Source organism: Mesoplodon bidens, assembly GCF_964165515.1.
Source record: "Mesoplodon bidens genome assembly, chromosome: 2".
NCBI lineage: Eukaryota > Metazoa > Chordata > Mammalia > Artiodactyla > Ziphiidae > Mesoplodon > Mesoplodon bidens.
The window spans coordinates 95,828,140-95,844,021 of record NC_138177.1 but is presented as its reverse complement, the minus strand read 5'-3'; the positions used below and the strand labels follow the sequence as shown (position 1 = coordinate 95,844,021).

General features: G+C 33.6%; 1 protein-coding gene across 1 annotated transcript in view; it reads right to left on the bottom strand.

Annotated features, from left to right (window-relative positions):
• Positions 1–6,310, bottom strand: part of OLFM3 (olfactomedin 3) — a gene marked incomplete at both ends in the record, with an annotated part of 190,462 nt that extends 184,152 nt beyond the window's left edge. Inside the window, one exon of the mRNA XM_081223999.1 lies at positions 6,242–6,310. Within this exon, the coding sequence (XP_081080125.1) occupies positions 6,242–6,310 (69 nt within the window). The remainder of the gene's footprint in view (positions 1–6,241) is intronic.
• Between the last annotated feature and the right edge of the window lie 9,572 nt (positions 6,311–15,882).

The window sequence follows — 15,882 nt, the reverse complement described above, 5'->3', positions numbered from 1 at the left end:
TCTTTCATTGTTAGTATACAGAAATGCAAGAGAGTTCTGTGTATTAATTTTGTATCCTGCAACTTTGCTGAATTCATTGATGAGCTCTGATAGTTTTCTGGTAGCATCTTTAGCATTTTCTGTGTATAATATTACATTTCTATGGAAACACAAAAGACATCAAATAGCCAAAGCAGTCTTGAGAAAGACAAATGGAGCTGGAGGAAGCAGGCTCCCTGACTTCAGACTACACTATAAAGCTACAGTAATCAAAAAAGTATGGTACTGGCACAAAGACAGACTTACAGATTAATGGAACAAGATAGAAAGCCAGAAATAAACTCATGCACCTATGATCAATTAATCTCTGACAAAGGAGGCAGGATATACAATGGAGAAAAGACAGTCTCTTCAATAAGTGGTGCTGGGAAAACTGGACAGCTACATGTAAAAGAATGAAATTAGAACATTCTCTAACACCATACACAAAAATAAACTCAAAATGGATTGAGACCTAAATGTAAGACTGGATACTATAAAACTCTTAGAGGAAAACATAGGCAGAGCACTCTTTGACATAAACTGCAGTGATATCTTTATGGGTCCACCTCCTAGGGTAATGAAAATAAAAATAAAAATAAACAAATGGGTCTAATTAAACTTAAGAGCTTTTGCACAGCAAAGGAAATCGTAAACAAAACAAAAAGACAATATGCAGAATGGGAGAAAATACTTGCAAACAAAGCGACCAACAAGGGATTAAGCTCCAAAATATTCAAACAGCTCAATATCAAAAAATAAAGAACCCAATCAAAAGAAATGGGCAGAAGATCTAAATAGACCTTTCTCCAAAGAATACATACAGATGGCCAAGAAGCACATGAAAAGATGCTCAGCATTGCTAAGCATTAGAGAAATGCAAATCAAAACTACAATGAGGTATCACCTCACACAGGTCAGAATGGCCATCATCAAAAAGTCTACAAACAATAAATGCTGGAGAGGGTGTGGAGAAAAGGGAACCCTCCTACACTGTTGGTGGCAATGTAAATTGGTACAGCTCCTATGGAGAACAATGTGGAGGTTCCTTAAAAGACTAAAAACAGAACTACCACATGATCCAGCAATCCTACTCCTGGACATATATCTAGAGAAAACTGTAATTTGAAAATATACATGCACCCCAGTGTTCATTGCAGCACTATTTACAATAGCCAAGACATGGAAACAATCTAAATATCCATCGAGAGGGGAATGGATAAGAAGATGTGGTTCATAAATACAATGGAATATTACTCAGCCATTTTAAAAAAAGGAAATAGTGCCATTTGCAGCAACATGGTTGAACCTAGAGATTGTCATACTGAGTGAAGTAAGTCAGACAAAGACAAATATCATATGATATCACTTATATGTGGAATCTAAAAAAATGATACAAATGAACTTATTTACAAAACAGAAACACAACTTTGTAAATCAACTATACTCCAATATAAAATTTAAAAAAGAGCATGTAGGTTCCTCATTTTACAGGTGAGAGAACTGAGATCATAGCTTTCCCAAAGTTATATATGTGTGTGTGTATTTGTTATATAATGTATAATAAACATATACAAGTATTTATTATGTAATATATATATAATAAAAACACATATACATATCAGTGGCAAATTAGGGATGAAAAATGAGGGACTTTGTCTGAATCTGACCCTTTTATTTCTCACTCTTGTGCTGCTTTCCCTCCCAACAGAGAGAATGGATCATCACAATAGTCATTTTCTAAAGAGAATTGTTGCAAAATTACAAGGAATAAGATTTTTTTTTTTAAATAAAGGAGCACAGTACCATTTTAACCTTTTCAGGTTGCCAAGAAAAAGAGTCAGAAAGAATATTTACATTTCAAACTAAACATTTAATTGGGTTAAGAAGGATGGGATAAAATGAGAGTAGCAAAGTCATTTGCACTTTCAAAACATAGGTGGGCTGTGTTGAGCTTTTCATTTTTTACCATATCCGGGTTTATTGGTATGTAATTACAGATCCTTGCCAGATGCCATCGATCCATATTTTCTGTTCTAATTTGAGTTGATCCTGTTGTACAGAGAATGTCTCTGGCGTACAGGAGATACAGGAGAAGATAGATTTTTAAGATGAATTTTAAAGCAAATTCATACTGATCTCAGTTTATTTCTCTCGCTGTTTTTGCTTTTATGAATTTCATTTTAAAGTTATAAGAAAATAAACTTTAACTAGATTTATGTACTAAAGCCACCTCTAGCCAATTTAGGTCTTTGATGATTTTGTTTTTAGCAATACCAAAACACAAAGGCAGTTATACATGGTATATTATGTTATGAAGCATATAACAATATAATTATTGAAATTCCCTTACTTCCCATTGTGTTTATGTGGCTTAAAGCAACTGTCTTATTTAAGGCAAGAGTTCTAATTGACCGAGTAGTTTTAGATAGAAAAAACAGTTTGGTGTTGAAGATTATTGCTGAATCATTGTTTCACTTTATGTCTGTAGTGTCAGCAAGAACCATGGTGATAAGTTATTTAATATATTTCTAAGTAAGGAGATAGTGAATGCTTTCTCAGTCTAAGCATGCTAGGGCATTTTGCAATATATTTATCACACAGGTATGACTGCTTAAAAGTATAACAGTCACTGTAATGTGTGGCTATGCCTATGTCACCTCTTTTTAACTGTTCCCCAAGTGTCTGACTCCAGTTTAAATGTTCTATTTGAAATCTGCACAGTCACATTTATACCTCCTTTCTTTATAATTCAGCATTGCAGAGCAGAGAAATTCACAGTTCTGGCTCAAGGGATTACTGTTTTGTTATAATGTTCAAATAATGGTCTGCTAAAAATCTTCTTGTAAAAGAAAAAGAGGTTCACTGTCCTACTATCAAGGTCATTACTAAACTCTGTGCCTTCTGTTTAAAAGCACAGAGATGCCATCTAGCAGCCGCCCTCAGGAATTTCCTGCACAGAAATAGTCCTTTCTCTATAAAACCGAGCAATAATTGAATTCTACAAGCTTTTGTTTTTTCTTAATTTACGTATTGGATGAATGATGATTTGGCATATTGCCTGTAGTTCAGATACTCCATTACAAATGAAATTAATTAATTAATATCTCTTAAAAAGGGCAAAGGGATATACCTTTGAGTTTTTGTAAATGGAACTGGAAATTTGTTAATATGATTTTAATTAAGAAAGCATAATTCTCATGATTTTCTTGAGAGGAAAATTGATAATCTGTCTATATAAAAATACAAATAATTGATTAGTATTGAATTGGCTTCCTTTACTGAAAGAAAATACTAATCTTACCAATATTCTGGTATATTAAATGAGAGAAAAGAAAGTAAGTGGATGCTGAAAGTAACTTCATCCTGTGAATATAAATATTTGGGCATTTTGTTTTAAATTTAACAATAAAATTGACTTTCAAGTGATTTATCTTGCTGTAAGATGGTGATACCTAAGCACTTTATAAAATGTCATATATGATCTGTAAGTTTCAGTCTCAGGAAGAATGATCATAAACATAAATATTATATAATCTTCCATGAAATGGAATTGGTACTGTTGTTAGAAGCCTTTTTGTTTCAGATAATTTAATATATAATAAGCATGCTCTAAAATTTAGATTTCCAATATTTGGTATATGTGACAATCCTATACCTAAAAAAGTCTATTCAATTTTAATAGCTCTACTATATTGCCAGTCCGTGTGTATCCATGCATAATTTATGTGTAGTTTAAATATAAAATGCAATAATATAGAGGAATACTTAAATGAATTTATTTAAAAGTATGATTTTGAAATATATCAGTCCTAACGTTATAAAAATTTTTTTATTAGCTGTTTAGAATTTTTGTATATTTAAGTTTCATCACTTAATTATTACTTATTTGTCCACAAACTGTGGTCTTTTGTGCTAATTTAATTTCAATTTTGCCAAAAGTAATTTGCATCATGGATGTTAATTTTATTATCTAAACCCTTAAGTAGTTAGTAAAAAAATAAAATTTGAGAAAATTTCTATGTCATAACCTAATTGACAATCATTTTGAGAATTCAGTGGTGCCATTTGTGATTTGGGGGAGGGGAGATGATATAGTTTCGTGATTCTCAATAGTTTGCTAAAACGTAACAAAAGTAGTTTTATTCACTTTTTTAAACAAAATTTGTCTACTAGTCCAAAGACCTCTTTATAACATTAAAATCACTTGCTATGAACATTTTAATATTCTCTATATTGTCATATGTAGTATATAACAAATACTATCTGCTGTTCTTTGCATACTGTATTGCAATATCTAGAAACTGAAAAGGACAGTTTGAAAAGTTAATGTATGCCTTTCCTTTCCTGGATTTCTCAGCTCAGTTGTACCAAACAGCCAAAATTAAGTCTGAAGAAAAGTTTTCTGTTGTTGAATACCTGGAAATAAACTTATTAATACTAGAAAAAGATCACAACTAAAAATAGGTCATTTATTTGGAGAATTTATCTCAATATTTATTGGAAGCTCTTCTTTGTTGCTATATTTTTAATTTGGGAAAGAATGGAGTACAAGAAGTGAAGATATTTATGCATTTAAAGATATCAGAAAAATCAAATGAAACATGCAGTTGTTAGTAAAGCTCTGCATTTCTGAATTCATTTTAAAGAATGATAAATCTTACTTTAAGTGATTTTTTAATGCAGTAACTCAGTAATTAGCTTTGCTTTTAAAAAATGTTTTACCAAGAATATTTCAGATGAGATATATAGTAGAATGTGTTCAAAGTTGTAACAAACATAATATAATGAGAGGGGCAATGGAATATGTTACTATAGATCCAGAGAAAAAAATGAAAAAGAAAGATTAAAAAATATGAAAGCAGAATCAACACTTTGTACCTAGATGTAAAATGCTTTAAAGCTACACCTTAGTGTATGAAATATCCCATTAAGGATATTAAGACAAAATTATTATTTTGTCTTAATATCACAACCATAGCTTTAAAAGGAAATGATTTTATTCTTATCAGGTCTCTCTAAATATGAAAAGTACACAGAAATAATTATAAGCACAGATGATATGATTCTAAATTTTCACTGTATACTATATTAGGCCTAGAAATATTCATTCAACCACAGTATTAGGCTATGCTTTGTTATATCTTAGTTCAATTATGAAAAGAAACAATTTCTCTACACTACACAGTTATTTTAAAATAACTTTACAATATTCCAAAATACAATTTTAAATGGTTTTAGAACATGACATCATTTCTCCTATTGTGTCAAATTGCTCTTGACCAGTTAAAGAAGTAAAATAATTTTTGATATTGTATTTCCTTACTTTTTACTAGATGCATTATATCTTATTCCAGATAGTTATGATTTTCTTAGAATGCTGAAGCTCTCAAATTATCTCATTTTATCCTCAAGACTTTTCTCATACACTGCTGAAAATATTTCTCCATATTTTCTGATTTTTTATCAAAAGAAGTTAGCATTCACTTTAATTGCCAGTACTGGATAATTACCAGAGTTCAACAGATATGAGACAACTCATCCTTGCTATTTCCCTCCTTAGTTTGAAAGGATTCTCACTTCCTGTTTCTTAACACTGGTAATCAGAACTTCCTCAGTGCTCCGTAATTTCCTTAATGAAAAGAGAGAAACAAACACAAGTCCCTTTCACCAATGCCTCTCAACCACGGCAGAGAGTGGAGCTCTGCTGCTCTGCCCTGTGTGTTACAAGCAGCATCCCAAATGTTTTGGACACAAACCGCAGCACGTCTGCGATGGGAGTATTATTAACCACGATCAGCTGGAAAACGCTTCTCTGCTTTCAACAAAGAAACGGTTCACCATCTCCTAATACATGATTACAAATTGCATTATTTTAACTGCTAAGTCCTTTGCATTACCCGTCCGACTTCAGAAGAGAACATTAAACACTTGGATACCAAATAAGCTAAATTCTCCCAAGAGCCGCATTGCCCGCTGCCCATACACGTTATATTCGCTCCTGGTCCCTCCCCCCTCTCTCCGGGACTCTACCTTGTGGAGCTATTCCTCGGGTAGTTCACCTTGTTATCTTCCAAGCAGTGGGGATACGCCAGACACCACAAGATAGCTGGAAGAGCGGTCTTTCATGCGGCTTTTTTTTTTTCATAATTAAATGCATTTTTGGTCGGTCTGTAACATATTGCACATTTATTTCAAACAAGAGTTAAAATATTGCCCATACCTTGGAAGGGTCTAATCCAGCAAGCAAAGACAGCAGCAGGAGATTGAGTAGGTTGGATGCCGCCTGCATTCTGGTCTGGGTTTTTGCCCCTGTTTACTCTCTTTTATGTAGCCACTCCACTCTCACTGCAGAGACCTTTCCTTCGTCAGTTGCACTTTCTGCCTGCCAGTCAGAGCTGAGTGGAGACAGAGGCGGCGGCAGGAGCAGTAGCAGCAGCAGCGGTAGCAGTAGCGGCAGTAGCGGCAGCCGCCCTGGGGGGCGATCATTCCGCAGGCATTCTCAGGGCTGGGAGTCCGCGAGCTCTAGGAGTGGATTGAGCTGCAGTGGTCGCTGACCGAGGTGCTGAAGCTCCTCCAAACCGCGCGCCCCAATTTACCTTCTCTCCCGCGGCTATATAGCCAGACCACCTCAAAAGTTTTGACCCAAGAAAAAGATAAAGGGAGTAACAGCTGAGAGAGGTGTGGAGACCTGGACAACGGATATGACATCACTACAGCTCCCTGGGGCTTGGGGAGATATTTTGTAGGAAATTTGTTATCCAAACAAGGATTGACTCTCCTGCTCCAGTTCAGCATTTGCTGGTATCTTGATCTTCAGAGAAGTAAAGTCAGCTAGATATAGCATTATGAAACAAATAGTGCCTGGAATCGTCTGCTGTCATTGACAGAGGACTTGATATTGTATTTAGTGCTTTAAAGAAAGTTTGCAGTGCAGACTATCAGTGTGTATTTTCTGTTCAAGGTACACAGTCTATAGCTATTATATATGCATATATGAACTGTCATTTATAGCTATCCTATTGAAATAATCTATTTGGTTAAATATTCATGTGTTTATTATCTATCTAGGGCTTTTGGTCACCTAAAATACTACGTATAAATAAATGAAGAGGCTTTCTTTTCTTTTTTTTTCTTGTAAATGGGATATTCCACTAGTGACCCCACACAGCTGAAATCTCCCCTCCTCACACACAGCCATACCCAGAAATGTAGTTTCCCTGTCAACCTGAGGAAGAATTCAGTGATGGGTGGACAGTGGGATGGGAAAAGCATTATTTCTAAGCTTCCAAATACTTGTTTTCTAGAGCTCAAGAAAAGAGGTAGCTGCCTCACAAGAGCAAAGAAAGAGTAAATGACAAACTAACTTTCTCATACACCCTGCATCATTTAACTATACTCAAGAAACTTTTTTTTTTGTAGCTGGAAAATGTGTTTTCCATAAGATAAAAAGATGGGGAAGAGTTGTCAACCACCCTCTCATACAATTACACCTCTAATGCAACTTGAGTTTTGTCTTCTGTTGATTTTTCTAGAATTTCCTAAGGACTACAGTATATGAACTAGAGATATGGGCATTTCTTCTACATTAAAAAGAGAATAAATTGTTTGACATATCAGATACATACTGTGTATAAATCTCTACAATCTTTTACTGAAAACTCTTCATGTATATATAAATATGTATATTTTAAATTCAAGAAATCTCAATTAGGATTCAAATACTTTTGAAAGTTATAATCCCCAAGGATTTGCATCACATTGCATCTGTTTTTCTCCTGATATTATGAATATGAGTGCATGTGTGTATGATTACTTGAAGCTTTTTTTCCCATAAAACATCAATAACAAGAAAAATAAATTTAAAAAAATTTTTGAACAGATGGATCACGCATAAAAAAGAGATTGCAGAATAGCAGAAAGAAGGTGGAATTATTTGAGGGTTTTTAGTTTAATGATAACCCTAGCAATCATAACCACAGTTTGAATTTCCATTATTTCCTAGCAGAAACAGAAAACAGAACTTTTCTATTGAGGTAATAGATAAAACTACAGAGTTATGTCTGACACTCTTTGGGATAACTTTCTAGAGCATGTTTGAGGCTAACTCTGTCTTTCTCTTTTTACATTTGTTTCCCTATCTATCTATCTATCAAGGGTAAATCAGCATAGAGTATGTTTCAATGATCCATACATAAAAATTGTTGGGAATTTTATTCTGCACCCATTTTCAAACCTTTCAAATCATTGCACAATTTGAAAATGAGTTTATAGAGTTACAGTAGCTGGGTGGTTATAATAGTGCATTAATACTTAATACAACATGATTGTTTGATTATTTGTTTTTACATATGCTTTTCACTCTTCTCAGAATGTCTTCTACAATCTTTTTCCACCTCTCAGCAGGCAGGGCAGCATACTTATTTGAGTACAGGAAGCTGTATTTAACAGACACACAAAATATGAAAACATAATCATATGAATTTTATTGCCTCAAGATCAACTGCTATTCTTTTAATGACATTAATATTTTTTCTGGGAATAAAAACTATTCTGATCTCAAACATGTATGGTCCAATATTAATGATTGGACCAAAACTCCTACATAAGCACATTTTTTCCCCTTTAACTCTCCATTTCCCTGTATTTCGTGGTACTGGAAGATCATTTGTAACAAGCAGTTAATAAGAAGACAAATTCTATGAAAATGTGATACCAGATGATAATACTTAAAGATCAAGTAAGCAATGGATGGTAATTATGTTACAGATAAAAACAGATGATTTTAGCATATAGAAAACATACTTGCTGTAAGAGAAGCTTATTCATTTGTAGAGAACATTCAAGTTTAGTAATAAACCAAAAACTATTGATCATACCACTGAAAAGCAGAAGCTGTAGCTATACATAAATCCAACCATACCCTACTACTTCTTCTATCTCTCTTTAAAAAATAAAATAAAACTGCATAGTTTTTCTTAAACATAATTCTATTGTTTCTAATTAGTCATTTGTTTTGTAGTAAAACTTTCTTATAATACATTTCCATACAATCAATCTGACAGTATTGTAGGCCACATCATATCTTATCTGTACATACCAATTCCTCCTTTTTAGAAAGTCCATGAAACTCTTTGTATCTTGTGTCCTACATTAGATATTCAAAAGAATTTTATTATAGAGAGGAAATGGTATAACTACTTTTGTTTTCAGTCACTTCAGATTGGTTACTGTAACCTTAAATTGGTAACTGGAACTTAGAACAAAATGATAAAGTGTGATGCATAGCATAGATTTAGAAATATTGCATTTTTCAATACATGCATGAGAAAAATATTTGATATTTATGTATCTAATTAAAGATCCTCTATATCTACAATGGGTATAAAGTTGCTTTGAAATTTATAAAGCACTACAAAAATTTTTAGCCAGTAGTATCTACAGAGGCATACATAAAAATAAGTTTATATGAAATTGTACATATACAACACGTAGAACAAAGAATGAAACTTTTTTTAACATTTATGCCCAATATTACAAAAGTAAGTTCTTAATAGTATATAATGGATTATATTGTTAGCTGTTTATGTATGTTAGTCTTCTTTTGATAAAAAACTTATATGATATACTTCTTTCATATATGTTATACTGCTTCAGCATTCCAGAGATGTTCCATTATGTTAAAAAATGCTGTTACCTATTTTGATTTTTATCTATCATTTAATATTGATGAACTTAGTTATTTTAGAAAAACAGTTTTAAAAAGGATTATCCAGTAGGTTATATAAACCCTTGAGAAAAATTTCCCCTTTCATTATATAAATGAAAATAGTCTTTGAAACATTTCCTAAGGTCCTTGACCTGTCAGAGTACTGACACACTTTCATTTTTTGCTCTGTTCTCTTTTGTTCTCTTTTGAGGTGACTTTTTCCCTGTTTTTAAGTAATTTCTATCTAGATCCCCTACCTCCCCTAACTAGTCTGTCAAAATAGTACCTTAATCATTCTCTATTTACTATTATTTTTATTATTTACTGTCTCTTTTATTAGAATATATTATTCAGAAGGAAGGGTCATTGTTTGTTCTGCTCTACTTTAATCACCTAGAGTAGTGTCTGGTACCTGGTAGTCACTTAATCAGTAATCATTTAATGAATGAGTGAATGAGTGAATTTCTAACCCTAATACCTCCGTGCATGATATTTATATACCCAAGATTTGCTATATGTCACTAACTTAATTTCTTACAGGAACTTCAGACTCAGTATATCAAACCAATATTTTCCTTCAATCATATTAGTTTGTAGCACAATTTTCTCTCCATTGCAAAGCAAGAAGCATGGAAATCACACTTGATTTCTCTCTCATCGTTATCCCTGCATTCAATCCATCAAAAATTCTGTTAAATTTTCTGCATAATATCTCTCAATCCTTCTTATTCCTCCATGTATGCCTAGGTCAGGACCTTATTTTATATGATATGAATTATTAGAGTGATTTCTTTCCCTTTCCTTACCATCAGTATTTCTTTCTTTTCTAATTCCTTCCTTCCTTTGCCATTCAGCTGTGGTTGAGAGGGTTGATTTCTCTCTCTTCCAGCACCTCTGCACATTAGGAATCAAGTCTCCTTCTCCTGGTGGCTCTGTGACCTTAGTTTGTCACCTGTACCTGTGTGGAAGAGGAAGAGGATGGGGCAACCCTTTCTCTTTTAAGGCACATAATTTCTTCTATCGTCCCACTGGCCAGAATTTAGCCACGTGGCCATATCTAGCTCTGAAGAAGTCTGGATTTTTAATCTTCCTTCTGGGCAGCCATGAATCAAATAAAGACTGGGCATTCTGTTACTAGTTCTGGAGGTTGGAAGTCCAGGATTAACATGCTGGCAGATTTGGTGTCTGGTGAGGGCCCCCTTCCTGGATCACAGATGACCATCTTCTTATATCTGCAAAATGATCCCTGTTGCAAGGACTCAACTCTGCCTCAGGCATTATGTCTCTTCTACTTTCAATCTGCAATTTATTATCCACACAGCACCTGAGATGGTTGATTTAAAGACTAATTTTGCCTTGTTGTTTCTTAGATTAAAGGCCTTCAATGTCTCCCTGTCTTCTAGACAATCAAGTGAGGATTCCTTAAAATGACTAATCCAGGGCCCTGCATAATATGGTCTCTTGCCTTTTTCTCCAGTCTTTTCTACCCATTGTCTCCCAATAATTTGGATCCAGTACAATTTTAACGCTTATAGTTCCCTTAACATTGTTCTCTCTTAAAGAGGATAGAGAAGAACATTAAACATCTTTAATGGCATTTCTTTTGCCTGAACCATTCTTATTTTTCTTCTGAGTTTCTTTAAGAATATTATCTCATCTAGAAATCTTTTCCTAGGCCCCCAGTACCCTCTCTCAAGGTTCCTCTTCTCAGTTTCTTTTTTCCATAACACCTTGCGTGAACACTTTTGTCATTGTATTTACTACACTTGATTATTAGAATCTACTTTTGTGTCTTCTTCACTTGATTGTAAAGCTCCTAAGGATGTTTAGGTTAACAATTGCTGTATAACTAACTCTTCTGAAATTTAGTGGTTCAAAAAATATCATTAACTCTCATGGTGCTATGATAATTCTCACTTGAGGTTTCTTGTTCAGTGTCAGTCAGATGGAGGCTAGGGTCATCTCACAGTCAGTCTTGACTAGATATTCAAAATTGCTCACTCACATGGTTGCAGTTGATGCTGGCTGTCAGCTTGTTGCTCAGGTGGGATTGTTGACTAGGTTACCTCCATGTCTTCACTTTATGTGGCTTACATTTCTTACAGCATGGTAGCTAAGTTCTGAGGGAGCATCCCAAGAGCTAGTATTCTTGAAGACCTAGTCATGAACAGCAAAGATTCTTATGACCTAGACTCAGAAGCACAACAGTCACATTTGCAACATCTTTTGCTTAAGCAACTAAAGCCAACCCAGATTTAAAGGGAAGTAAACTAGGCTCCATCTCTTAATGTAAAGTACAATATATGCATACAGGGAGGGAAGAAATTCATAGATGCTGTATTTGAAAATATATTTTAAAAGGGATCATTTTGCACACTCATTTAAAATTCTCATGGTACCCCTACCAATCACGAATCTATCAGAGCTAGGATGTTTTTAAAATTTTTATTGGAGTACAGTTGCTTTACAATCAGCTATAGAATAGCTATACATATACATATATCCCCTCTTTCTTGGATTTCCTTCCCATTTAGGTCACCACAGAGCATTGAGTAGAGTTCCCTGTGCTATACAGTAGGTCCTCATTAGTTATCTATTTTATACATAGTATCAATCATATATATATATATGTTAATCCCAGTCTCCCAATTCATCCCGCCCCCTTCTTTCCCCCTTGGTATCCATATGTTTGTTTGCTTGTTCTCTACATCTGTGTCTCTGTTTCTGCTTTGTAAGTAAGATTGTCTATATCAATTTTTTCAGATTCCACATATATGTGTTAATATATGATACTTGTTTTTCTCTTTCTGACTTACTTTACTCCGTATGACAGTCTCTAGGTCCATCCACATTTCTACAAATGACTCAGTTTCTTTCCTTTTTATGACTGCATAATATTCCATTGTATATACGTACCACATCTTCTTTATCCATTCCTCTGTTGATGGACATTTAGGTTATTTCCCTGTCCTGGCCATTGTAAATAGTGCTGCAGTGAACATCGGGGTGCATATGTCTTTTTGAATTATGGTTTTCTCTGGGTATATGTCCAGTAGTGGGATTGCTGCGTCACATGGTAGTTCTATTTTTAGTTTTTTTAAGGAACCTCCATATTGTTCTCCATAGTGGCTGTATCCGTTTACATTCCCACCAACAGTGCAAGAGGGTTCCCTTTTCTCCACACTCTCTCCAGTTTGTAGATTTTGTTATGATGGCCATTCTGACCGATGTGAGGTGATATCTCATTGTAGTTTTGATTTGCATTTCTCTAATAATTAGTGATGTTGAGCATTTTTTTTGAAGATGGATTTTGATTTGGATATAATTTAGCAGGGGTGAAGCAAAAATTCCAGTAAGAAGGAATTGCATATTTATAAATACTAATATTACAGAAGACTTCTGCTTCTAGTAATGCAAGACTAGATAATTTAGACCTTCTCTTTCACTGAGAAGGACTGGAAGAGCCAGAGAAATAGAAATATGACTGCTTAAAGGCATTGGAGCATTATAATGACAATGACAAAGGATGAGACCAAGATCTAGAAGAGTGAAGAAATAGAAGAAAGCCTAGCAATTAGGGCTACATTTTCATTAAGAGCATCTGCCACCTTCAGAAGAGTCTACATGGAGGCTGGGAAACTTAGCAGACCTTCTAACAGCCTCACAGGGCTAAGGTAACTCAAACTGGAATTCCAGATTCTATCACCAAGGTACCACCCTGCAGTCCTCCTTTTTCCCTTTCCTCCTGCCCTATCCTTATTTTGGGTTGAGATATATAAGTACTAACACACCTATAAGTAAGGGGGAACCCCAAATAAAAGTCTTCATGAAGACTTTTATACACAGCTTCTGATCATCACTATCTCTAACACTGTATTAAGATGATATGGGATTACATATAACAATAGATCCCTGACAAACACAATCTTTTTTGGTTCTCATTCTAAACCTAAATATTTAGTTTTTTGTATAATTATTTTAAGAATGACTTAGCAGAATTTTGTGCCTGATTGGTTAGTGGATAATTATAGGATAATTGGAATTTTAATATTGGACATTCAGAGAGGTATCGGTAACAAAAAAATCATAATGCAACTATGTTGTGCTTCTTTTGATGAAAGTGGGAAAAAATGTTTGTTGGTTTTAATCAAGTTGAATTTGAGTTATGAAAGGACATAGAGTCAGAAAAATCTACATTATAATTCAAAATGTAACATTTGAGTGTGGAAAAAATTATGGGCTACATATATGTAGAGAGAAATTCTGTAGTCCATGATATATAACAACCAAATTATACAGCTTAAAGTATCTCACCTTCTTATTATAGTTTTCTATTTATGTTATTTAAAATCTCTTCCCTAAAGTACTTAATTCCAATTAGACAGCTTTTTTTCTTTTTAATAAATGGAACAAAAGAAACATTTCTTTTGATTATATACTCTGCTAAAACGATAAAAATTGAAAATATATGAAAAAATGTTCAACTTCACTAGTAAACAGGAAAATTAAAATTAAAAAATGAGATGGAATTTCATATTTCTAAATTTGGAAAAAATGTAAAAGTCTGAAAATATTAAGTGTTAACTGGGATGTGGGAAAATGTGGTACTCATATACTGCTAATGGGACTGCAATCTGGGAAAAAAATCAATGGGAAAATAATTAAGTAATAAAGTTGAAAATGTACATAGCCTGTGATACAAAACTCATATTCTGTAGATATGTTAGAGAATGTGTCACACACGTACATAAAAAGAACCTTTTGCATAATGGCTAGTAACAGGGAAATCAGAAAAAGTGTCTAAAAAAAAAAGAACAAAAAAAAAAAAAGAAAAAGTGTCTAAATGTTTCTCAATAGGAAAAGAAGAAATGAATTATTGTTATCCATCTTTAAAATAAATAAACTTGATTTAAATACATCAGCATAATAAGAGGATGAAGATAAAGTTGAAAATACAGCTCAAGTATAATGTAATTTATATGAATAAAACATGCAAAATAATATTACTATTGTTTGTAGACACTAATAATTATGAAAAATATGTGTTTTGGAAAATAACAAACTATATTTATGATTGTAGGTACACCTGAGAATAGAGGGAAGTAATAAGGATTTCAACATGATTAGTAATGATTGATTTCTTTTAGATATGTTATACATATATGCAAACCATAAACAATTATAATACATTAACATGGACTTCTCTGTGTATTTTTTAACATTTTCAAAATTAATGTGTGAAGAAGACAATTAAATTTGTATATATTAAGTAAAGGTAAGTGTCAAGAATCTCAGTGCATCATCTTATTAAATAATAATTTTGTAAAATTTTGTAACCACCGATGGGAAAAATATATAGCAATCGTCTAACTTTCATATAACTAGAATCTCCAACCATCATACATGTCAGTTTTCCATTTAGAAATAATTTTTTAAGTTTTAGAATCTCCGATCATCCAAGGTTGCTGAAGGACAGTACAGTGGTAATAACATCATAAGCCACCATATGCAAATACATACCTTAGGGAAAGGGCATTTAAATTTTTTTTTGTTCTCTGAAGACCTGCATCTACTTTTCACCTCAGCCATGAGCTTTAAGTATTAGGAAGTGGCTCCTTTGTCTAGGACCAGTTGACTCCTTTAGGCAAAGGACTAATTGGAATGGTAGGAAGGGGAAAGGGCTAGAGGTCTAGTAGACTGAAGTGGCAGAAAATATGACGGTGATGCCTTCTTTTGATATGTATTGCTAATTAATTATTTTCCCAGTCATCACTTCTGTTTCTTTGATGAAGTCCTTGAATTTGGCTTGTGGCATTTCACTATAATGAACTCTTGAATCTAGTTAAGAGTTCACCGTTCAAGGGTACTGATTAGGAAAAAAACCCTGATTTTCAAAGGGAATATTCAAAATGTGTAGCATGGTGCACACCTGCTGAACATTTAATTCCTGTTGGCTGCAGATATCCTGGGGGTTGGAGGGAAGGACAGAGGTCCAAGTGAAGGTACTGAGGCAACCCCATGTGTAGAGTGGCTGTAGGAAAATCCAGATATTTTTGGCATTATATACAATTACTTTTGGCTTTGTATACATAGTATTTATGTTATTAAATACTGATTACTTTACTTACCCCATTATTATGCCTTATATACTGTAT